The 25,958-nt window shown below is 43.4% G+C and overlaps 1 protein-coding gene across 2 annotated transcripts in view; it reads right to left on the reverse strand.

Moving 5' to 3' along the window:
- mep1ba (meprin A subunit beta a) overlaps positions 1-23,295 on the reverse strand; it is a 75,862-nt gene extending 52,567 nt beyond the window's left edge. Inside the window, exons 1-3 of one of the 2 annotated variants that reach the window (XM_059977096.1) lie at positions 23,168-23,295; positions 12,729-12,898; positions 986-1,004 (exon numbers count right to left, since the gene is read on the reverse strand). In XM_059977096.1, coding sequence (XP_059833079.1) covers positions 986-1,004; positions 12,729-12,898; positions 23,168-23,213 — 235 coding nt within the window. In that variant the 5' untranslated portion in view covers positions 23,214-23,295. Of the gene's footprint in view, positions 1-985; positions 1,005-12,525; positions 12,623-12,728; positions 12,899-23,167 lie in introns of those variants that run through there. The other variant, XM_059977107.1, reaches the window with a different exon arrangement.
- Between the last annotated feature and the right edge of the window lie 2,663 nt (positions 23,296-25,958).

The raw sequence follows: 25,958 nt of genomic DNA on the forward strand, positions 1-25,958 counted from the left end.
TTTACATTGCTGGATGGATTTAATACGGAAACTTTAAGCTTTCTCTTCAAGTTATACTTGCCGTTTGTACTTAGAGGCATTCCAAGGTGAATCTGGAAACAAGCATCTGAATGAACCTGCTAATTAAATCTTTATTAATTGCTTCATCCAAGGAAAAGGTTTTTAAAGGATGCTGATCCATATTGATGCAATGTGGTCGATTGAATGCTGGAGGCTGAGGGGTGTTCTGCTGCCTGGATTATGAGAGGCAGAAACTGGCAGCTGGTATGCTTCTCCTCGGGTTGATTATCCAATACAAGAGGGTTAGCAGCACAGGAGCCCCTCAGGGGTCTGTCCTGTCCCCCTTCCTCTTCACCATCTACATCTCGGATTCCAGACACAATTTGGAGTCCTGCCCCACCGCCCGCAGAAGTTTTCAGATGACTCAGCAGTTGTGGGCTGTATCAGCTGGGGTCACGAGGCTGAGTACAGAAGAGTGGTGGACGACTTTGTTGAGTGGCTTGCGCTGAATCACCTCCAGCTCAACATCACTAAGACAAAGGAGTTGGTGGTAGACTTCAGGAAGGTGAGAACACCCTGCATTCCCATTTCCATCAACGGAATGGATATGGAAGTCATCTGGGGCTACAATACTTGGGAAATCGCCTGGACAATAAACTGGACTTATTGTAAATATACAGGGGCTCTGCACAAGAAGGTACAAAACCAACTGCACTTCCTGAAGAGGGTCCAGTTATTCAGTGTCGACAGATGTGCTATGACTCAGTGGTGGCCAGCATTCTATCAATTTTGGAGAAGGCACTTGAGAATGGGGGATAGTTTACACATATGGATTGAGTAAGTTTGCAGTCAGTTGTTTTGGTGTGTCCAAGGGATAAGTTGAAGTATTTATGGAGACAGCCCATTGTTGTAGACTTCTGAAACCTTTTGCACTTTTATATAAAGTATTCTGCGATGTTTAACAAAAGAGGAAAATAAAACTCACCTGTCTCTTGTGATGTTGCCTATTGAAAACAAATGAAAAGATGGAGATTAAAGACAAATAGAAATATTACCAGCCTAATAAAATGAGGTTTTCAAATCACATTACCCACAGCACAAATCAAGATTTCAACTTGAGAAGGATAAATGATTGTACATTTATTATTATAATTTTATCTGGTGTTAATGTAACTTCTTTTGAGTCTGGTGCTCTTAGTGTTAATCCTCATTGATGACACTCGTCTCAATGCTGTCAACAAGTTTTGCTACCTGGGCAGCATAACATCCTCAGCTTCTCTGGATGTAGAGATTGAGCCAAGAACCAGAAAAGTCTGCTTTGTCTTTGGTCAGCTGAAAGATCGAGTTTGGTCACAGAACATCAGGTTGGCCACCAAGTGCAAGGTATACAGGGCCGTTGTCATATCAGCCTTGCTATACGGGTGTGAGACATGGTGCCCATATCAGAGTCACTTACGCCAGCTTGACCAACTACAGCAATGTCACCTACGTTCTCTGATGAAGATCACCTGGAGAGACAAGGTCTCCAATACCGAGGTCCTCTCTCGAGCCGGAACGGAAGCAGTTTCAACCTTGGTGATGTCAGCCCAACTGCGCTGGGCAGGACATGTTGTCAGAATGCCTGACCGAAGACTGCCCAAGGACATCTTGTACGGCCAACTGTCCAGAGGTATCTGAAAACAAGGAGGCCAGCAACTACCGTACAAGCATATTCTGCACAGGAGCCTCAGGAAAGCTGAGATTGCCCCATCAACATGGGAGGATCTGGCTCAAGGTTGCTCACAGTGGAGGGACGCCATCAGGAAAGGTGTGGACGCTGCTGAGAACAAGCTCATAGAGGCAACAAACGAAAGGCACAGGAAGCACCACAACAGAGCTTCTGCGTCCTGCTTGCCTGTCAAGGATCGGCCTGTACAGCCACTCCAGGATGCACATATCAAACCCCGCTAACTGACTGAAAGGAACCATCATCATCCTATGGGATGCATAGCCAGAGAGAATGCTACGTAGCCTCCTCCCTGATGGGAGTGAGACAAACAGTCCACGAGCAGGGTGTGTGGGATCCTTCATGATGTTATGGCCCTTTTCTGGCACCTTTCTATATATATTACCTTGCTGACGGGTAAGCTGGTGCCTGTGATGCGTTGTGCAATTTTGCTTACCCACTGCAGAGCCTTCCTGTCCATGGCAGTGCAGTTTCCATACCAAGCTGTGATGCTGCCTGTTAGGATGCTTTCTACTGCACATCTGTGCAATGACATGAGTATAGAAATGCAAACTCCAGTTCTCCTCAGCGTCCTCAAAAGATAGGGGCATTGGTGAGTTTTCTTGACTGTGTAGGATGTTTTCTGGAACCATGAGAAGTTGTGTGTGATGTGCATTCCCAGGAGTTTGAAAATGCATGCAGTTTCCACTGCCTTGCTGCCAGTGTATAGGTGTGTGTGAGTACTGTGAGTTCTTAAGTCAATAAATATCTCTTCTGTCTTGTTGACATTAAGGAGGAGGTTATTTGCCTTGCACCAGGCCTCAATCACTTCCACTTCCCCTCTGTAGACCGTCTCATTGCTGTTAGTGATAAGCCAGGCTTTGTGTGTCCTTTTCCTCAATGCATTTTCCTGTGGAAACAACTTCTTTACATCTTCACAGAACAGTACAGCACAGAAACAGGCCTTCTGGCACACAACATCTGTGCCACTCATGATGCCTAATATTATGTTCAATCCTGTTAAACCCTGTAAAAATGAGATAAAATAAGATACTTCTCACTATTCTAAACTCAGGGTGTGGAGCAGCTGACTTAAATAATTATCCATGGACAATAAATTCATCCGAGCAACCATTCAAAATGCACTGCCATTACTTGCTCTGGTTTCTCCAACAGCATCACCTGTACCTGCAGCCACCACCACTAAGACAGACAAGGCCAAGAGGCACTAGTGAACACCACTCTCTTCAGATTCCCCTCCAATTCCCTCACCATCGTGGAGCAGTATCACTGCCCCTTCTTCATCACTGGGCCTCAGTCTTGGATATTCCTCCCAAGAAACACCAAAGCCCTTCAGAAGTTCAAAAGGACAGATTAACTCTGCTTTCTCAAAGTCAAAGTCCAAGTCACATTGACACATGCACAAAGATACGTATGCATAGTTAGCAATGGAAAACTTACTGCTACAAGAATTACTGGCACATGGCATCAGACACACAAAATTCTCAAGGGAATCGCAAAACTTAACAGAAATTGTACTCAACTTTCATAACAAAAAACAATTAGATCAAAATAATAGTTTTTTGTAGTGTTCAGTGATGAAACTGGAGCAGTTAAAGTCAGATGAACAGTATCAGTGGAGTACAGAGGATTATGGAGGCATAAGAGAAGAGCTGGCCAAAGTTGATTGAAAGGGAACACTGGCAGGAATGATGACAGAACAGCAATGGCTGGAATTTCTGGCAGTAATTCAGAAGGCACAGGATATAAACATCCCAAAAAACAAGTACTCTACAGGCAGGGTGGCACAATCCTGGCTGACAAGAAAAGTCAAAGCCGACATAAAAACCAAAGAGAGGGCATACAATAAAGCAAAAATTAATGGCTGTTAGAGGCTTGGGAAGTTTTTAAAAACCAACAAAAGGTAACTAATAATGTCATAAAGAAGGAAAAGATGGCATATGAAGGCAAGCCATTCAATAATTTTAAGGAGGAGATCAAAAGTTTCTTCTGATACATAAGGTGAGGGTAGATATTGGACTGCTGCAAAATGATGGTGGAGAGCTAGTAATGGGGGAACAAGGAAACGGGGGAAGAACTGAATAAGTATTTTGTATCGGTCTTCACTGTGGAAGACACAGTATGCCAAAATTTGTGAGTGTCAGGGGCAGAAATGTGCAAAGTCACCATTACTAGAGAGGAGGTTCTTGGGAAACTGGAAGGTCTGAATGTAGTTAAGTCACCTGGACCATATGCTCTACACCCTAGTGTTCTGAAAGAGGTGGCTGAAGAGATTGTGGAGGCATGAGTAATGATCTCTCAAGAATCAATTGATTTTGGCATGGTTTCACAGAATGAAAAATTGCAAATGTTACTCCAATCTTCAGGAAGGGACAGAGGCAGAAGAAAGGGAATTACAGCCCAGTTAGACTGATCTCAGTAGTTGGAAAGATGTTGGAGTCGATTATTAAGGATGTAGTTTTGGGGTACTTGGAAGCACATGATAATATAGGCCATAGTCAGCATGGTTTCCCAAGGGAAAATCTTGCCTAATATATCTGTTGGAATTCTTTGAAAAAATAATAAGCAGGATAGAGAAAGGAGAATTGGTGGATTTTGGATTTTCTGAAGACCTTTCACAAGGTGCCACACATGAGGCTGCTTAATAAGTTAAGAGCCCATAGTATTACAGATAGACATGTATGATGTTGTAGGCATCACCGAATCATAGATGAAAGAAGATTATAGATGGGAACTTAATGTCCAAGAGCACACATTGTATCGAAAGGACGGGCAGGAAGGCAGAGGGAGGGCCATTGCTTTGTTGGTAAAATATGAAATCAAATCTTTAGAAAGAGGTGACATAGTGTTGGAAGGAACTGAATCATTGTAGATAGAGCTGAGGAAATGCAAGGGTGAAAAGACTTTGATGGGAGTTGTCTATAGATCCCCAAACAATAGTAAGGACGTGGTCTACAAATTACAATGGGAGATAGAAAATGTATGCCAAAAGGGCAATGTTCCAATAGACATGGGGGATTTCAATATGCAGGTAGCTTCAGAAAATCGAGTTGGTGCTGGATTCCAGGAGGGGGAGTTTCTAAAGTGCTTACGAGATGGCTTTTTAGAGCCGCTCATGGTTGAGCCCATGAGGAGATCAGCTATTCTGGATTGGCTGTTGTGCAATGGTCTGGAATTGATTAGAGAGCTTTAGGTAAATGAACCCTTAGGGGAAAATGATCATAATATGATCAAATTCACTCTGAAATTTGAGAAGGAGAAGCTAAAGTCAGATGTATCATTATTAAAATGAAATAAAGGGAATTACAGAGGTACAAGAGAGGAGTTGGCCGGAATTGCCAGGTCTAGAATACAAGAGCAGGGATGGGATGCTGAGGCTTTATAAGGCACTGGTAAGGTCTCACCTTGAGTACTGTGAACAGTTTTGGACTCCTCATCTAAGAGAAGATGTGCTGGCATTGGAGAGGGTCCAGAGGCAGTTCACAAGGGTGATTCCGGGAATGAAAGGGTCATCATACAAGGAATGTTTGATAACTCTGGGTCTGTACTCACTGGAATTTAGAAGAATGGGGTGGGGGATCTCATTGAAACCTTTTGAATGTTACTTTACTTTATTGTCACCAAACAATTGATACTAGAGCGTACAATCATCACAGTGATATTTGATTCTGCGCTTCACGCTTCCTGAAGTACAAATCAAAGTAAATATAATAAAAATTTAAATTATAAATCATAATTAGAAAATAGAAAAGGGAAAGTAAGGTAGTGCAAGTCAGGTCCAGATATTTGGAAGGTACGGCCCAGATCCGGGTCAGGATCCGTTCAGCAGTCTTAGCACAGTTGGAAAGAAGCTGTTCCCAAATCTGGCCGTACATATCTTCATGCTCCTGAACCTTCTCCCGGAGGGAAGAGGGACAAAAATTGTGTTGGCTGGGTGGGTCATGTCCTTGATAGACCAAATGGCCTATTTCTGCTCCTATATCTTACGGTCTAATTGATTGGAAAACAACACTGGCAGGAATGACAGCAGAGCAGCAATAGCTGCAGTTTCTGGAAGGCAATTCAGTAGGCATAGGTCACATACATCCCAAAGAGGAAGAAGTATTCTAAAGGCAGGGTGACACAACCACGGCTAACAAGAGAGGTCAAAGCCAACATAAAAGCCAAAGGGAGGGCATATAATAGAGCAAAAATTAGTGCAGAGTTAGAGGAGCTTCTAAAACCCACCAGAAGGTAACTAAAATAGTCATTATGATGGTAAAGATGGAATCCAAAAGCTAGCCAATAATATCAAAGAGGATCCTGGGAGTTTCTTCAGATACGTGAAGTGTAAATGAGAGGGAAGAGTGGATACTGGACCATTAGAAAACGATGCTGGAGGGGTAGTAATGGGGGACGTGGAATAGCAGATGAATAGAATAAGTATTTTACATCTGTTTTCACTGTGGAAGACACTAGCAGTGTGGTGGCAGTTCCAGGTGTGAAGGGTCATGAAGTTACCATTATTAGAGAGGAAGTTCTTGGGAAACTGAAAGATATGAAGGTGGAGGAGTCACCTGGACCAGATGGTGTACACCCCAGGGTTCTGAAAGAGGTGGCTGAAGAGATTGTGGAGGCATTGCTAATGATCTTCTGAGAATCACTAGATTCTGAAATGTTTCTATAGACTGGAAAATTGCAAATGTTATTCCACTTTTCAAGAAGGGAGAGAGGCAGAAGAAAGGAAACTGTAAGCCAATTAATCTGACCTCAATGGTTGGGAAGATGTTGGAGTGAATTATTAAGGATGAGGTCTCAGGGTACTTGGAGGCTCATGATAAAGTAGGCCGTAGTCAGAATGAGTTCCTCAAGAGAAAACCTTGTCTGAAAAACCTGCTGCAATTCTTTGAAGAAATAACAAGCTGGATAGACAAAGGAGAATCTGTTAACGTTGTGTTCTTGAATTTTCAGATGGCATTTAACAAGGTGCCATACATGAAGCTGCTTAACAAGCTACGAGCCCATGGCATTGCAGGACAGATTCTAGCACAGATAAAGCAGTGGCTGATTGGCAGGCGGCAAAGAGTCGAAATAAAGAGAGCTTTTCTGGTTGGCTGCTGGTGACTAGTGGTGTTCCACAGGGTCCGTTTTGGGACCAGCTCTTTTAAAGTTTTATGTTAATAGGCTGTATCACTGTCTGGTATTGGGGGAGGAAAAGCTATTGCACAGGACCGAAAGAAGCTGCAGAGGGTTGTAAATTTAGTTGGCTCCATCTTGGATACCAGCCTACTAAGTACCTAAAGTACTTCAATAGGCGATGTCTCAGAAAGGCAGCATCCATTATTGAGGACTTCCAGGACCCAGGGCATGCCCTTTTCTCACTATTACCATCAGGTAGGAGGTACAGAAGCTTGAAGGCACACACTCAGTGAATCAGGAACAGCTTCTTCCCCTCTGCCATCCGATTCCTAAATGGACATTGAACCCTTGAACACTACCTCACTTTATGAATGTATATTATTTCTGTTTTTTGCATGATTTTTAATCGATTCAATATACATATACTGTAAGTGATTTATTTATTTATTTTTCTTTTATATTATGTATTGCATTGAACTGCTGCTGCTAAATTAACAAATTTCACAACACAGGCCGGTGATAATAAGACTGATTCTGATTCTAATTCTGACAAATGATTTGGACAATGGAATTTATATAAAGTTTGCAGACAATATGAAAATAGTTGGAGCAACAGGTCATTTTGAGGAAGTAGAGAGGATACAGGAGGATTTAGACAGATTAGAAGAATGGGCAAATAAATAGCAGATGGAGTACTGTGTTGGGAAGTGTATGGTCGTGCATTTAGTGGAAAAAATGAAAGGATAGACTATTTTCTTAATGGAGAGAAAATACAAAACACTGAGGCACAAATGGACTTTGGAGACCTTGAATAGGATTCCCTAACGGTTAATTTGCAGGCTGAGCTGGGTGGTGAGGAAGGCAAATGCGATGTTAGTATTCATTGAAGAAGGACTAAAATATAAAAGCAAGGATGTAATGTGGAGACTTTATGAAGCAATGGTGAGGCCTCACTTGGAGTATTGTGAGCCATTTGGGCCCCTCATCTTAGAAAGGATGTGCTGAAGCTGGAGAGGGTTGAAAGTAGGTTTATGAAAAAGATTCCATGATTGGATGGCTTTCCATATGAAGAGCATTTGATGGCTCTTGGCTTTGTACTCACTCGAATTCAGAGGAATGAGGAGAGACTTAATTGAAACCTATTGAATGGTGAAAGGCCTCATTAGAGTGTATGTGGAGAGGATGATTCCTATGGTGGGAGAATCTATGATTGGAGGAAGCAGCCTGAGAATAGAGGGGCATCATTATAGAATGGAGATAAGGAGGAATTCCCTTGGCCAGAGAGGGATGAGTCTGTGGAATACTTTGCCACAGGTATCTGTGGAGGCTAAGCCTTTGTGTATATTTAAGGCAGAGGTTGATTGGCCACTTGATTGATTGGCCAGAGCATGAAGGGATGGGGCAGAGGCAGGAGACTGGGGCTGAGGAAAATTGAATCAGCCATGATGAAATGGTGGAGCTGTTTCCTTGGGCCATATGCTCTAATCCTGCTCCTATATCTTATGTTTTTATGGAATGATACTAGCATGGATAAAACATCAGCTGATTGGCAGGAGGCAAAGAATGGGAATAAAGAGAGCCATTTCTGGATGGCTGCCTGTGACTAATGGTGTTCCAAAGGGGTCTGTGTTTGGGCTGCTTTTTTAATGTTATACGGCAATGATTTGTATTGTATAATTGATTGGTTTGTGGCAATGTTTGAGGATGATGCGAAGATAGGTGGAGGAACAGGTATTTTTGAGATCAGAGAGGCTAAAGGAGGATTTAGACAGATTAGAAGAATGGGCAAAGAAGAGGCAGATGGAGTATAGTGTCAGAAAGTATTTGGCCATGTCCTTTGGTACAAGAAATAAAAGTGTAGACTATTTCTAAATGGAGAGAAAATTCAAAAATCGGAGGTGCAAAGGGACTTGGCAGTCCTCATGAAGGATTCCCTGAAGTTTAATTTGCAGGCTGAGTTGGTGGTGAGGAAGGCAAATGCAATATTAGCATTCATTTTGAGAGAACTTGAATATAAAGCAAAGAGATAACGACGTAAAGCACTGGTGAGGCCTCACTTGGCGTATTGTGAGCAGTTTTGGGCCCTAATCCTAGAAAGGACATATTAACAGTGGTAAGGTTTCAGAGGAGGTCCAAGAGAATGATTCTGGGAATGAAAGGGTTACCATATGAGGTCTGATTGATGGCTCTGGACCTATAATCACTAGAATTAAGAAAAATGAGGGAAGATCTCATTGAAACCAATCGAATGTTAAAAGGCCTTGATAGAGTGGATGTGGAGAGGATGGTTCCTATGGTGGGAGAATCTAAGACCAGAGGACCCAACCTCAGAATATGGGATGTCTGCTTAGAACAGAGTTGAAAAGGAACAGAGAGTGGTGAATCTGTAGAATTTATTATCGCAAGCAGCTGCGGAGGTCAAGTCATTGGGTATTTTTAGGTAGAGGTTGATGGATTCATGATTAGTCAGGGCATGCAGGGATGCAGGGAAAAGGCAGGAGATTGGGGCTGAGAGGGAAATGGATCAGCCATAATGAAATGGTGGAGCAGACTCACTGGACCAATATATCTTATGGTCTTAAAAGTGGTCACTGTGCTGCTATGCTGAACTATGATTAGGATTGTGATAGTTGGTTCAAGAACTGAGTGGTTGAAGCTGTTTTTGAACCTGATGGCATGGGACCTCAGTCTTCTGTATCTGCTGCCCAATGGTAGCTGTGAGATGTTGGGATGGACTGGATGGCGGCAAATTTTGATGATGAAAGATGCCTTCTTTAGTCACTGCTTCCTGTAGAATATACCGCTGGTGGGGAAGGATGTTTCACAGGGTGTATTGGGCTGAGTCCATTATCCTCTGCAGTTTGTTATGTTCCTGCACATTCAAATTTCCATACCAGACCATGATGCACCAGAGAGATTAATTTCAGCAGTACATCTGTGAGGGTTTGCTAGAGTGTTCGGTGAATAATGAGCCTCCTTGAACTTCTAAGAATGTAAAGACTTTGGTGCCAACTTTGCACTAAAATTGACCATTTTTGCTTTTATTGTATTTCTCTTGTACAAAATTGTATGTAACACTCTGGGAAAGGCTTCACCGGTAATATAATGGTCTTTCTGAAGCAGCATTTGGATTATGGTAGATAACGGGTGCTTTGGAATGTGAGCTGGGTCCTTTGTTCAGGGGGAGATGAAGAGAGAAAACATTGGAGGGAACTGTTCTTAGGATAAGAGCACAAGAACATGAGAAATAGGAGCAGGAGTAGGCCATCCATCCTGTCGAACCTTGCTCCGCCATTCAATAAGATCACGGCTGATGTGGCCATGGTCTCATCTCCACCTACCTGCCTTTTCCCCATAGCCCTTAATTCTCCTACTATGCAAAAATCTATCCAAGCTTGTCTTAAATATATTTACTGAGGTAGCCTCCACTGCTCCATTGGGCAGAGAATTCCACAGATTCATCACTCTCTGGGAAAAGCAGTTCCTCCTCATCTCCGTCCTAAATCTACTCCCCCAATTCTTGAGGCTATGTCCTCTAGTTCTAGTCTCACCTATCAATGGAAACAACTTTCCTGCCTCTATCTTATCTATCCCTTATATAATTTTATATGTTTCTATAAGATCTCCTCTCATTCTTCTGAATTCCAGTGAGTACAGTCCCAGGTGACTCAATCTCTCCTCATAGTCTACCACTCTCATCTCCGGAATCAACCTGGTGAACCTCCTTTGCATTGTCTCCAAAGCCAGTATATCCTCCCACAAGTAAGGAGACCAGAACAGCATGCAATACTCCAGATGTGGCTTCACCAGTACCCTGTGTAGTTGCATCATAACCTCCCTGCTCTTGAATTCAATCCCTCTAGCAATGGCCAACATTCCATTTGCCTTCTTGATAGCCTGCTGCACCTGTAAACCAACCTTTTGTGATTCATGCATAGGCACTCTGTAAACACAAAGTACACTGCAGATGCTGTGGTCAAATCAAGATGTACAAAAAAGCTGGATGAACTCAGCAGGTTGGGCAACATCCGTTGAAAGAAGCAGTTAACGTTTGGAGTCGAGGCGAAGTCCTAATGAAGGGTCTGGACCCAAAACATTGACTGCTTCTTTCAACGGATGTTGCCCGACCTGCTGAGTTCATCCAGCTCTTTTGTACATCCCAAGTCTCTCTGCACAGCAACATGCTGTGATTTGTTACCATTACCACGACCTGGTGGGGAGATTGTGATTCAATGGAGCCAGGCGGTGAGATTGACTGAGGATCGGTGAATTGAGCTCCAACTGGTGCACATTTATTTGACTGTTTAATTTTAATCGGCCCTTTTTGGTTTTTCTCTTTCTTTTGAGATTCATAAATATAATTACTTTGATCATATGCAGTGTGCTGTCTGTTAGTTCACACACTGAGTTGTAACAGGGTAGCGTATTGCACAGCGTCCACACAAGTCGGAGTTCAGGAGGCGGGGAGAGCCATCTCAATCTCGCGGCTTTGGCGGGACCGGAGTCAGTCTTATGCAGTCAAGGAAAGCTTTCATGTACTTACATTATAAATAATATGGTTTTCTAATGAATGCTGCTTATCTGATGTTACGTGCCTGTGATGCTGCTGCAGGTAAGTTTTTTCCTGCACCTGTGCAGTCATGTCCTTGTGCTTATTAGAATAAACTCGACTTTGACTTTGATTACAGCCTTCCAGACTTAACAATGAACTCTCCGACTTTAGGGAGCTTTCCATTTCTTTCGGTCCTGACATCATGTTGGATCGGACTTCCTATTCCTGCTAGAATATTCAGGTTTGCTGGGAATGTCCCTCAACCTTGATATTAACACCCAAAGGTGGCACAGTGTCACAGCAGGCAGAGCCACTTTCTCGCCGTGCTGGAGGCCCGAGTTCAATCCTGACCTCAGCTGATGTCTATGTGGAGGCTGCCAGTTTGCCCTGTGATCAAGTGGGCTCAGATCTCCACAAGTATCCAAAGATTCATGGGTTGGTGATTAATTGGCTGCTTTAAGTTCCACCCCGCCCCCCCCCCTCGGTGTGTGGGTGAGTGATAGACTGTGGGAGGGGGTGGTTGATGGGAGTATGGGGAGAATAATAATGGGATTTGTGTAAATGGTTGTTAGCTGTTCAGTGTGGATTGGTGGGGAGAAGGTCCTGTTTCTGTGCTGTGTGGCTGATTCTCTGTAACATGTTTCAAAATGCACCCTCCAGCATTTTGTGTGTGTTGCATCAGGTTCAAGAACAGCTAATTCCCTTCAGCCATTTGATTCTTGAAACAAACAGCAAAACAGTGACTTTTGAAGGTTTACAACACTATCAGCACTTTGATTAATTGGCACTAAAATGGGCTGTCTATTGCATCTCTGCATGCATATAAGATAAGATAAAACTTTATTTATCCATAAGGAGTTTATTGTTGCAAGCTTGTTCTGTCAGAAAATATACTTAAAAATACAAAATGTAAGCAGTGAGGTACGAAGAAGAATCCAAAACGAGCATTAAAAAGTAATAATGCAAAATACTGATGTGACAGTGAAACCGTAAACTTATATACTTAAGGAGGAGGAGGAGCTTTATGTAAGAAAGGTTGCGTTATTATTCCTCCAACATGTTAATCAATCTGCCTTACCTCAGTATTGTATCTAACCTCCTCTAAACATCCCATTGGAGTGAAGCTTACCTACTGCAGCAAAGGGAAACCATTCAAGCTGCCTCTTCTTTTAACCAGAAGCAAGCCCACTCCAACGTCAGTCACTCGGGTGCAGGACGCACTTTGTTGCTGGATTATAAGACTTGTGCAAACTTTGCAAAGCAGCTAACAGTTAGTGGTTATAAGCTGCTCCCTATAAGCATAAAGCCATTGACATTGAATCATTAACTTACCAAATCAAGTGGGATAGCTGAAACTGCAAAACAGCAGAAGGACAGGGAGAGAAAGCAGGAAACCATTCTGTCCGATGTCTGGCAAACAACGTTCTTCTGATGTGCATTTGTCTTCTTGTGCTTTCGGACTTTAGACTCTGAGATGTTGACTTCAGCAAGAACTTTGGCAGCTTTTCAGGAAGAAAACACGAATAAATGAAGATTGCACTTCTCCTTCCAGCTACTTTCAGGTGTGAATTTGCGTAACTACCTCGGGTATTGTTTTGTGACATCACACTTGTACTGGTTGGATACTTCAAATTCCAGTACAGAAGTTTTCAGTTAACTACAAATGTTCCTTTATCCTAACATCAAGTCTTCTTATTTTATCTACCACTGATCCAGGGAAAAATTCCCCTCCCCGTCTATTCTATCTATCCCCATCGTAATTTTATACTGTATATCTCAACTATGACCCCTCCTAACCTCCTCTACACTGAGGAAAACAGTACCAGCCTATGCAATCTCTCATAGCTCAAGCTTTGCAATCCAGCAATAGTCCTGTGAATCTTTGCTGCACCCTCTCTGGCTTAATCACACCTTCCTACAGCTGGAAAAGCAGAACTACTCACACTGAGATGCAGATGGTGGGTATGCTCTCAGTGGTACAGAGGTATCCTGGGAGAGAGGTGATTTTTCTTGATGCTCCACAGGAAATAAAGGCACTGTTGTGTCTTTTTGATCAGGATGGAGGAGTTCAAGGACCAGGTGAGATCATTGGAAAGGTGGACACTAAGGAATTTGAAGCTCTGTTGATGTAGATTGGGACATGAGTGTGGCTCCTAGCATACTTGAAGCCCACAATGATCTCCTTGGTCTTCTGGGTGTTAAGGGCTAGGTTGTTATCAGCACACCACACGGCCAGGTGCTGGACCTCATCCCTGTAGACCATCTCATCACTCCTCTGATCAGGCCTACCACCGTGGTGTCGTCTGCGAACTTGATTATGGAGTTAGAACCGTGTACAGGAATGCAATCATAGGTGAAAAGGGAGTACAGAAGAGGGCTCTGCACACAGCCTTGAGGCACGCCAGTATTCAGGATGAGAATGGAGGAGGAGAGGTTGTCTAATTTAACAGATTGGGGTCTGTTAGTCAGAAAGTCCAAGGTCTAATTGCAGAAGGATAAGCTGATACCAAGCTGGCGAATTTTGGCAATCGGCTTGGAAGGGATCACAGTATTGAATGCCGAAATAGTATGAAGTCCCAACTCAGTGTCTCAGCTGATGAAGGCAGGCCTTCTTGACCACTCTTGATGAAGGGGCTTGGCCTGAAACATCGACTGTTTATTCCCCTCCTTAAAAGCTGCCTGACTTGCTGACTTGCTGTCCATCATTTGTGTGTGTTACTCCAGATCTCCAGCATCTGCAATCTCTTACACCACTCTGTCTACTTATGTCATCTCTTTCATTGAACTATGTACTTGTATCCCTTGGCCTTGCTGTTGAGTAACACTTCCCAGGGTCCTGCAATTCACTGTGCAAGACCAGTCTGGTTTAAGTCAAGTCAAGTCAGGTCAAGTTTATTGTCATTCGATCTCAAAGCAAAACTGAATGAGCTAATTTCACTAGAGGAAATATCCTCAGCCATTTCTATACAGCAGACTGGTAAATCTCCTGGACCTGATGGGTTCTCTGTAGAATTCTATAAATCATTTTCCTCATTGCTTTCACTTCAACTAACCTTGGTTTTATCTGACTCATTTAAACAAGGTAAGTTGCCAGCATCATTTATCTTTCTTTTAGCGAAAAGAGGCAAAGATCCAACAGAATGTTCTTCGTACAGGCTGATCTCTTTGCTAAATGTTAATGTTAAAATTTTGGGTAAAGTTTTGACCCATAGATTGGAGAACATTCTAACTTTAATTGTTTCTGAAGACCAGACTGGTTTTATTAAAAATTGTCTCTCTTTTTTCAATATACAGCATCTATTTAATATGTTATACTCTCCTTCAGCTGGGATTCCTGAATGTGTCATTTCTTTAGACGCAGAGAAAGCGTTTAATCATGTGGAATGGGACTATCCCTTTGTGGTTTTAGAAAAATTTGATCTTGGACAATGTTTTATTATGTGGATTAAATTGTTATACTCCCATCCCACTGCCCCTGTTTTGACTAACTATCAGCAATCCCAACCTTTCAATCTTAAACGTGGCACCCGGCAAGTGTGCCCTTTAAGTCCCTTACTTTTTGATCTGTCCATAGAGCCATTGGCAATTGCATTTCGTGGCTGTGCTGATCTGATGGGCATTTGGAGGGGGGATGTTGAGCACAATGTCTCTTTTTATGCTGATGACCTTTCACTTTTTATATCAAATCCGACTACCTCCCTACATCCAATGTTTTCACTCCTTAACAAATTTAGCCAGTTTCCCGCATACAAACTTAATTTACATAAGAGTGAACTCTTTCCAATAAACAGAGAAGCACAAATGTTAGAGTTTCACAACCTCCCTTTCAAAGTAGTGAATATCAATTTACTTACCTTGGCATTACAGTAACAAGGAACTATAAGCATCTTTTTGGAGAAAATTTTACTAATCTCTTAAATCATATAAAACAGAGTCTAGTACAGTGGTCACCCCTGTCCATGTTCCTAATGGGTCGAATTAATGTCATTAAAATGTATATCCTTCCTAAATTTTTTTACTTATTTCAATCTTTACCAATTTTTATTTCTGAAGCTTTACAGCAAACATCTCTGATTAAATGAAGCTCACCTTCAAAAACCTAAAAGGATAGGTGGTATGGCCTTGCCCAATTTCCGCTTATATTACTGGGCAGCCAACATACACTGTCTTATTTTTTGGTGTTACTTTTATAATCAGTCTGACTGCCCAATATGAGTGGCAATGGAGTTGAACTCTAATAAGAATTTCTCTATCTCCGCACTTATTGGATCTGCGCTTCCTTGCCATCCGCCCAAACCAATTATTAATCCTGTTATCAGGCACACTTTGAGAAAATGGGCTCTGTTTAGAAAGTACAAAGGTCTTCACAGTTTTTCTCTCTCTCTAGTCCTATTTTACAAAATAATCTCTTTCAGCTTCCATGTACGATTTACCATTTCAAGTCTGGCACAGAAAGGGCATTATGTACTTTTAAGATCTTGCTTTTAAAACAATCATTTTGCATCTTTTGTAAAGATGTAAAAAACTTTTGTAAAAAACTTTACAAACAACTGTCTGTAAAGTTCAACCTACCCAACACTCACTTCTTTAGATATCTCCAAATTAGACACTTTATCAACCCTTTAATATCAAACTTCCCTGAGGTACTTGATAAAAATGTTGTTGACTTGTTTCTTCACGTCAATCCATTGTGTAAAGGTTTAATATCTACTATTCGAGATAAGTTAGCGACTTTGAGGCGAGCCCTGCCTTGACAAAATTAAAACTGTCTGGGAGCAAGATTTAAATTTTCCTTTGTCCGATGATGTTTGGATTCAATTCTCAAGTCAGTTAATTCAACTTCTTTATGTGCTCACCATCGCCTGTTACAGTTTAAGGTTGTACACAGGGCTCATATGTCTAAAACTAAATTATTACATACCTATCCAGACATTAGTCCCTGTTGCGACAAGTGTAAAGGGGGTGAGGCTTCCCTTATTCATATGAATTGGACTTGTCCTGACTTGGAGAAATACTGGAGAGATGTCTTTCTAACTTTATCCCATTTACTTAATTACTATTTGGAACCTAATCTCTGATTGCTCTTTTCGGCTCCTCAGGAGAGGTTGACACGCATCTGAGTCTGACTAAATGTCGTGCACTGTCTTTTGCCTCTCTTTTGGCCAGACATGCTGTCCTTCTTATGTGGAGAGATGCTGCCCCGCCCACTCAAGATCAATGGCTTAGAGATATTATGTTCTGTTTAGACCTTGAAAAGATTCATTATTCACTCCTTAGTTCAGACATAAAGTTCCCAAGGCTGTGGGGACCTCTTCTTGAGTATTTTCATAATTCCCACTTAGGTTAAAGGGCCATCCCTTTTTTTTCTTCTGCATATAAATGCCTTACTTCCAGCATCTTTCAGTTACGTTTTACGGTTTTTGATGTGTAAACATATTATAGTCCAGGTTGTAGGTAATATACCTTCTTTTTATAAATACAGCTCTGTGGAGATAAAAGTTCTGTTTAACTTTCCTATATATTGTAAGGTTGGCTTGGAGTCGGGCAATGGGAGGGTGGGGTGGTAACTAACTGTATATGTTTCTACCATGGGTGATTTTTTTTTAACTGTTATGAACTGTACATTTGATACCTTTGTTTATTGCTTTTTTCATTGTAAAAACTAATAAAAAATAATTTTTAGAAAGTTTATTGTCATTCAGCTCTGTACATGTAAAACATCCCATCAAATGAGACACGAAATAACAGAGAACATAAAACAGAACACATAATAACTTATGGAAGTTAAACGCAGTTAAGATAGTGGGGGGGGCAGGGGCATGGGGTGGGCCTTGCCCACTTCCCTGTTTGATCGAGATCCTGCTCTCACTTTCAACATATTTCTTCACTGCACACTACAACACCACTTTTGGTGTCAGCTGCAAATTTACTCACCAGGCCACCTACTTTCTCTTTGAATTCAGTTTATGTGATGAGCAATGAAGGTGCCAGTATGATCCCACTTGTCATTGGCCTCCAATATGAAAATTGACAAACATGGGAAAATCTGCTGATGTTGGAATCCAAAGCAACACACACAAAATCAGCAGGCCAGGCAGCTTCAATGGAAATGAATAAACAGTCAATGTTTTGGGCCAAGATGCTTCATCTTTCAGTTCGTTTGAATATGGCTCGTGTGTGTGGGGGGGGGGAGAAGAGAGAGCAAGAGAGAGAGGGGGAGGAGAGAGGGGGAGAGAGGGGGAGAGAGGGGGAGAGAGGGGGAGAGAGGGGGAGAGAGGGGGAGAGAGGGGGAGAGAGGGGGAGAGAAGGGGAGAGAAGGGGAGAGAGGGGGAGAGAGGGGGAGAGAGGGGGAGAGAAGGGGAGAGAAGGGGAGGGAGGGGGAGGGAGGGGGAGGGAGGGGGAGGGAGGGGGAGGGAGGGGGAGGGAGGGGGAGAGAAGGGGAGAGAAGGGGAGAGAGGGGGAGAGAGGGGGAGAGAGGGGGAGAGAGGGGGAGAGAGGGGGAGAGAGGGGGAGAGAGGGGGAGAGAGGGGGAGAGAGGGGGAGAGAGGGGGAGAGAAGGGGAGAGAAGGGGAGAGAGGGGGAGAGAGGGGGAGAGAGGGGGAGAGAAGGGGAGAGAGGGGGAGGGAGGGGGGAGGGAGGGGGAGGCAGAGGGAGGGAGAGGGAGGGGGAGGGAGGGGGAGGGAGGGGGAGGGAGGGGGAGGGAGGGGGAGGGAGGGGGAGAGAGGGGGAGGGAGAGAGGGAGAGAGGGAGAGGGATGAGAGGGAGAGGGATGAGAGGGAGAGGGATGAGAGGGAGAGGGATGAGAGGGAGAGGGATGAGAGGGAGAGGGATGAGAGGGAGAGGGATGAGAGGGAGAGGGATGAGAGGGAGAGGGATGAGGGAGAGGGATGAGGGAGAGGGATGAGGGAGAGGGATGAGGGAGAGGGATGAGAGAGAGAGGGGGAGAGAGGGGGAGAGAGGGGGAGAGAGGGGGAGAGAGGGGGAGAGAGGGGGAGAGAGGGGGAGAGAGGGGGAGAGAGGGGGAGAGAGGGGGAGAGATGCTAAACCAGGTCAATAGTTCACAGACTTTAATGCGAATGGTATTTTAAGGGAAAAAAGAGAACAATAAATGTTTGGCCAAACAGGGCTGTTAACTAAAACCCTCAAATGGAAAACTAGATGCCAACACCGCGGCTGAAAGGAATATTTAAATATATAATGAATCTCGCTAGTCCTCAGCGTTGGTTGACTTGTTAGTCCACTATTCTCAGGCAATACTGAATGCAAGCAGGCAGCATAGCATTGCTGTGCTTAGCTCAAGTCTCAACAAGAGCTAAAACGAGAAAGGGTGTTAAATACAGCTATAGTGAAATAATAATTATCTGACACGTGCATATTCATGAGCGAATTGCTGAATCTGCTGCACAGCCGAGTCCACAGTTGTGACATAATCAGGATCCTTCATCATGAAAATTGACCTTCCAATTCCACATCTCCTACCAATTTTGTATCAAATAGACTATCTCACCCTATTTCGCATGTAGTGCAACCTTCTGTAGCAGCCTAGCCTTGTAAAAGAGTTTGCTAAAGTCGATGTAAGCACCAGTGGAAAGTGACAGGTAAAAATAAAAGTAGCAGTCAGGAAGGAAGGCCTAATAAATGGAAGATTCCTGTTATATGCTTCCAATTCCTTACGCTAGGGCCCAATCAGCAGAACCCTGGGCTTAACTGTGAGAAGTGTGGAGGGTTGTTTAGAATTGATATCCTTGCTTTGATCATTTGATTTGAGATAAGAGCTTAAGCAGAAGCCGGAGAATTAGGAAAGGCCTGAAAAGGTTCACAAGGATGTCACTGGGACACAAGGGCTCAAGTAATAAAGAGAGACTGGATGGGCTGGGACTGTTTCCCCTAGGATGCAGCAGGCTGAGAGGCGACCTCATACAGGTTTATAAAATCATGAGGAGAATTGACAAGGTGGATGGTCACAGTCTTTTTCCCAAGGTAGGGGAGTCTAAAACGAGAGAGCATTTGGTTTAAGGTGAGACAGAAAACAAAACAGGACCCGAGGGGCAGCTTTCTCCACAGGGTGGGTGGGCAGATGAAACAAGTGTCCAGAGGAGATGGTAAAGATAGTTCAACTACATGGGTGTGGTAAACTATGTATACCTGTCTGGACACGCCCCTCTGCTGACTGCTCCTGTGACTCCTCCCTCAGACCCCAGTATAAAGGCGATTGGGGCATTGCTTCTCCCTAAGTCTCCGAGATGTCGTGCTCCTTTTTGCAGCTAATAAAAGCCTATCGTTCACTTCCAGTCTCCGAGAGTTATTGATGGTGCATCAATGGGTTTAAAGTAAGAAGGGAAATATTTAAAGAGAACCTGAAGAGCAACATTTTCACATGGAATATGGTGGGGATATGCAATGAATGGGTGGAGGAAGCGATGTAGGGAATTGTAATTGGTGGAATGAACATAATTCTTCACCACCAACATTCAGCTGGGGTTCACTTTAAGAAGCTGATCTGATGTGATGACGTAATTACGTAAAGTACTTTTACTGCACTCTGTTCTGTTTTTTAGTTCAATAAATGAGTTGTTATGCTTTTTTCTTAATCATAAAACTCCTCGCGTAGCTATATTTGTGAAAACCTACATTGGTGACTCCGCCGCGTGCACGAACAGTTGGTCGGAGGTGTGTGGTGGCTGCTCACCTTCTTCAGCCAGCAGCTCTGCACCCCCCACCCCCGTGAGGAAGTACAGCACATTTGACCGTCAGCCTCTTGGTCTCTCTCTGGCTGTCTGCCATTTGTCTTTTCCTCTAGAAGTTTGCCATTTCACAGTCTTCATTGACTACAAACCCCTCATTCATGCAATGGCCAAAATATCAGACCCTTTGTCTGCATGACAGCAATATCAAGTCAAGTCAAGTCACTTTTATTGTCATTTCAACCATAACTGCTGGTACAGTACACAGTAAAAACAAAACAACGTTCCTTCAGGACCCTGGTGCTACATGAAACAACACAAAACTACACTAGACTATGTGAGACAACTCAAAACTACTTTAGACTTCAGACCTACACGGGACTACTTAAAGTGCACAAAACAGTGCAAGACAGTACAATAATTACTAAACAAGACAATAGGGACAGTAAAGGGCAAATTACAATATAATAATAAATTATGTAAATGTAAGTGTAAACGATGTTTTAGCAGGAATTGAGAAAGAAATGAGCAAATCCCCTGGCCTACATATCAGAGTTCACATCTGATATCCAACATATCAAGGGGAAAAATGATGCCGTGACCGATTGCCTCTCATGGCTAGCAGTTGAGGCCAGACACATAGGGGTTGACTACGGCAGATGACCAAGTTACTGACCCAGAGGCCCGGGTTTACCAAACAGCAGATGGCTGACATTAAGTTCGGGGAAGTTGGGGTCACCCACAGTCCAATGGCCTTTGCGAGCAGTTTTGCCACTCCATAAAGGCTGCTCTGAGGGCCTCCAGTGGGTCCTGCTTGGGCTCAGAACAGCTCCAGAAGAGGACCTGCTGTCGTCCATGACTGAGTTGGCATACGGGCAGCTGTTATGAGTGCCAGGTGATTCCTGATGCCACGACTGTCGAGTCAGCCTCTCAACAGCGTTTCGCCTTCCTCAGTGAATTTAATTCCTTTGCACCTCTTCTGACCTCCCATCACGGCGTTCAGCTCTCTTGGGTTCCTGTTGACCTACATTCAGCCGCGTTTGTTTTCGTCCGCTATGACGTACACCAACATCCCCTTAGGGCCCCTGTTCTGCATTTTGGAATGGAGAGAAAAGACTTTCATGATAAATAAAGAGGTAAACCTCGATGTATTTCGGTAGATCGCCTTAATCCAGTCCACCAAGGTTTGGAGGATTCTGCTACCATGCCCCTGACGCCACAACATGACTATGAGTGTGTCAACACACGTCTGGATGGGCCAGAGGTCTTTGATGTTGCTCCACCCAAGGAACACAGGACTTGAGCTGGGTGGCTCGTCCAAGCTCCAGACAGACTCACAATGCCAGTTTTAGTGAACTCTGGCGGGGGTGGGGTGGGACCTGTGTAAGATAACGTAATTGGTGGAAGCATACATAATTCACAACCACCAACATTGAGTTGGGTTTCACTTTAGGAGGCTGGTCTGACATGATGACACAATTACATAAACTACTTCTAGCGTACTTTGTGTTCTTTTTTTTGGGAGTTCAATCAATGATTTGTTACAGTTTTCTTAAAAACTGTAGAAAACTTTTCCAGAACTGAAAAAGTGGGAAAACAATTCTGTTTTGAGCAACAGAGTGAATGAGGGGTGTCTGTGATAAGGTGGATCCCAAGGTTGTTTGGGTGATACAACTAACTGACTTTGGGATTCTCAGTGAAAGAATGATGTTAACAATGTGGTCTCTACACTGAAGAATGGTTTTACACAGCCTGAGCTGGAATACCTGAAAGAGGATACAAACTTAATTGTAAATTATAAGGGCGATCTGGATAAATATCTATTTATGAAAAAAGGAGGGGTGTGAGGGAAGAGGAGAGGAATGGGATAATTGAAAGAGTATTAAGGATCCAGCCCAGCATAATGAACCCTCTACTCATCACTGGCTGCATATCCCCAGTATAAAAGGCATTTTATTTTTTTCTTTTTGTATCATTCTGCAGTGAATATTTGCAGTTAAAATGGGCCACTCCTTTTCCTGTTAAACATGTGAGGTGCTTTCATAAAGCGTGTTTTCCTTTAAGTCTTCTCTCACTCGTTTGCCCAAGAGCAATTGGACCCTTCTGTGCCAATCCCAAACACCCCTAATTCCCTGACTGATCCACCTAATCATTGCTAAAGAAACGACAAAGGTTAACCTCTATTAACTCATTGTAAATACCTGCTGAAATTTGAAAAGCCATTTCTGATTAAAGTTCATATGCATTTGCTTTGGTAATGCTTCTCCACAAACATAAATAGATAAGCAAAAATGCTGAACTGACATTTAAAATACTGCTTACAAAAGAAAGTGGTTGAAATTGTCCTCAGTTACTCCTGCTAAATTTTAAATTACCAGACAGGAAGAAGCTTCATAAAACTACTGATGCTGAAATTCTGAATGATTTAGCAAGTCAGGCAGCATCTGAGAAAAGAGTGAAAAAGTTAAAATTGCACATAGAAAACCCTTCAGTAGAAACTGTGAAAGACAGGGAACAAGGTTGTATGAAGTTGCAGAAAAAGTGGGGGAGGTTTGGATGGGACAAAGGAAATGTCTTTGACATGTTGAGGTCTGGGCTGTTGGTGAGATAAATTGCAGGGTCATCCAACTGATGGGTTAATGGGGCAATGCCTTCCTGTCTATTTACACTAAAATATTCACTGGCTTTGGTCATAGAATTGAAACAATGCAGATTAACCCTTTGAGTACAGAATACCTTATGTAATTTTTGCATTAATTTAGGGCCTGTTGTGATGGAAAATAACTGGTTCTTTGAGTCTCAACAGTAGAGGCCTGGACACACACAGTTTTAATAATAAGGAATTTATTTACAAGGGGAAATCGGGTTAACACAAGCAACTACAATACACAGGAAGTGATGTGGGGACAGGGTACAGTTACACAAACAAAGAACAAGGGAAAAGCACTATGACAGCTATCCCCCTTGACCTTGGATAGCTGCGGCTCCCTTACCAGGACCAACGATAAACCTTCCCAAACATAAATCAATGCACTTACGTTCAATGAGGTGGTCTGTAAGAGAGACCAAACCAGGCTCATGTCTCACCTTTTATAGCATGGGGCTGGGCGAGATAATCCAATTGTGGTGGCATCCGTCGGTCTGTGCCTGGAGTTTCCAGGGCGCAGGCCTGGGCACGGTTGTATGGGAGACCGGCAGTTGCCCAAGCTGCAGGCCTTCCCCTCTCCACGCCACCGATGTTGTCCAAGGGAAAGGCACTGGGACCCATGCAGCTTGGCACCAGTGACGTCGCAGAGCAATGTGTTGTTAAGTGCCTTGCTCAAGGACACAAACACACTTCCTCAGCTGAGGCTCGAACCAGTAACCTTCAGGTTACTAGTCTGATGCCTTGCCCATTAGGCCACATGCCAACACTAATCGAATTAAGGTGACCAATAATTTAGGTGTGCATTGATTAGTTGGGAGGGACCAAATGTTGATTGGCATGTGGTGTGTCCTTTGACCAGCCAGGTGGCAGTGCGTCTGTCACGTGGCCGGTATCTCTGGATACAGGGCCCAATATAATTTTCTGTTTTCAATTTTATATACTAGACAACTTCTGAAACTGATTGCATTTTGCTGGCATTATTGAATACATCTCACACCAGTACTGTTCAATATATTGGTAAAGTAATCCTAAAGTAGAACTATAACTGTTAGGAGCACTCAGCAGGTTGAGCAGCATCTGTGGAGAGAGAAACAGAGTTGACACTTCTGACCATTGGCCTTTCCTCAGAAAGGGAGAGTGAGAAGACAAGTATGTTTTATCTTGCAGAGAGAATGAAAGGGTGGAGACCAAGGGTGTCCAGGTGACACAACTGCCTTTGAAGCTCAGTAGTTTATAAAAGAATGATGTTTATCACAACATGCAGGAATTCAGAAGGTCTCTGGAGGAAGTAACCAGTCCAGCTCATCAGCTCCAGAAAGGGACAGGCAGAAGCCAAAATGTGAAGGTAGGGGAGGGGAGGAGCACAAGCTGGCAGGTGACAGGTGAGACCAGGCGATGGTGGAAGTGGTGGGTGGTTGATGCAGTTTTGAAAGGGAATGAAGTGAGGAGCTGGGAGGTGATAGGTGGAAGAGGTAAAGGCTGAAGATTAGATTAGATCAGATTAGAGTTACTTATTGCATTTCTGTCAAAACTAACAGTGAAATGCACCATTTGTGTCAACAACACAACCCAAGGGGCAGCTGACTAGCTTCACCACACATTGCATGCCTGCAATGTAAAGCAGAGCAACACACAACCAATATGCACTAAACAGCAATAAAGCAAAGCAACAGTAAAACAAGCCCCTTTCCCACTCTGCCACCCACATACACCACCAGGTTCAGGAAACGCTATGTCCCTTCAACCATTTGGTCCTGGAATCAACCTCCAGAACCTTAATCACTAACACAGTAACAGAACAATGATGATAATGAAACCAAAGGTGGATTTAACTTTTCGATATTGAGAAGTCCCTTCCATTGTTAATGCCAGGCAAACAGTGGAGAGTGTGGCCATTATCATTCTTACAAAAACAACAACAATATCAACAGAGACATCGAGCAACAGGTCAGGAGGCAGGTTTTGGAAAAGTGCAAAAATCATGGGGTCTTCAACTTTCCTAATATTGATTGGAACTTCCTTAGTACAAAAGGCTTGGATGGTGTGGAATTTGTTAGGTGTATCCAAGAAGGATTCCTGACTCAATATGTAGACAGCCAGCATGAGAGGAGGCCATATTAGATTTAGTGCTGGGCAATAAACAAAGTCAAGTGTCAGATCTCTCAGTAAGAGAGCATTTGGAGACAGTGGCCATGACTCCCTGACCCTTACTATAACCTTGGAGAGGGATAGGGGCAGACAGTGTGGGAAAGTATTTCATTGGGAGAGGGGGAAATATAATCCTATTAGGCAGGAACTGGGGAACATAAATTGGGAATAGATCTACTTAGAGAAATGCACAATAGGAATGTGTCGGTTGTGTAGGGAGCACTTTCGAGGGGTATGGATAGGTTTGTCCCATTAAGACAGGGAAGGATGGTGGGGTGAAGGAACCATGGTTGACAAGAGACGTGGAACATCTCGTCGAGAGGAGGAAAGAAGCATGCCTAATGTTTAGCATGCAAGGATGAGACAGGGCTCTAGAGAGTTACTGGATTGTCAGGAAGGAGCTGAAGAATGGACTTAAGAGACCTAGGAAATGATCTGGTGAGGTTTTAGCAAGTAGGATTCAGGAAAACACCATATGTGAAGAACAGGAAAATGGTTAGTGGGAGGGTTGGACCAATCAGGGATCAAAGAGCAAAATATGGGTCTCAGGTTAGAGAATTTATTTACAGTAAGAGGGACCTCATCATTTGCTTCAGTATTTACAGTGAGAGGGACTGTGATGCTTCAGTATTCACAGTGAGAGGGACTGTAATGTTTGTTTCAGTTTTACAGTGCAAGGGACATCATTTGCTTCCGTATTCTCCATTGTAAGCTCATTCAGAAAGTCAGGAAATGGGGGATCCAGGGAATCATGTCTGTCTCGATATAGAATTGTCCTGCCCAAGGAAGGCAGAAGGTAGTAGTAAACATAGAGAGCTCTGCCTGGAGGTTGGTGACCAGAATCTGTTTGGAGCCCCCTGCTCTTTGTGATTTTTATGAATGACGTGGATGAGGAAGTGGGAGGGTGGGTCAGTAAGTTTGCAGGTAACATGAAGGTTGCTGCAGTTATGGATAGTGTGAAGAGTTATTGTAGGTTACAACGGGACTTTCACAGGAAGCAGTGCTGAGCTGAGGAGTGGCAGATAGAGTTCAACTCGGAAAAGTGTGATGTGATTCCATTTGGAAAGTCAAATTTGAGGGCAG

The sequence above is a fragment of the Hypanus sabinus genome, chromosome 1 (assembly GCF_030144855.1).
Source record: "Hypanus sabinus isolate sHypSab1 chromosome 1, sHypSab1.hap1, whole genome shotgun sequence".
Taxonomy (NCBI): Eukaryota; Metazoa; Chordata; class Chondrichthyes; order Myliobatiformes; family Dasyatidae; genus Hypanus; species Hypanus sabinus.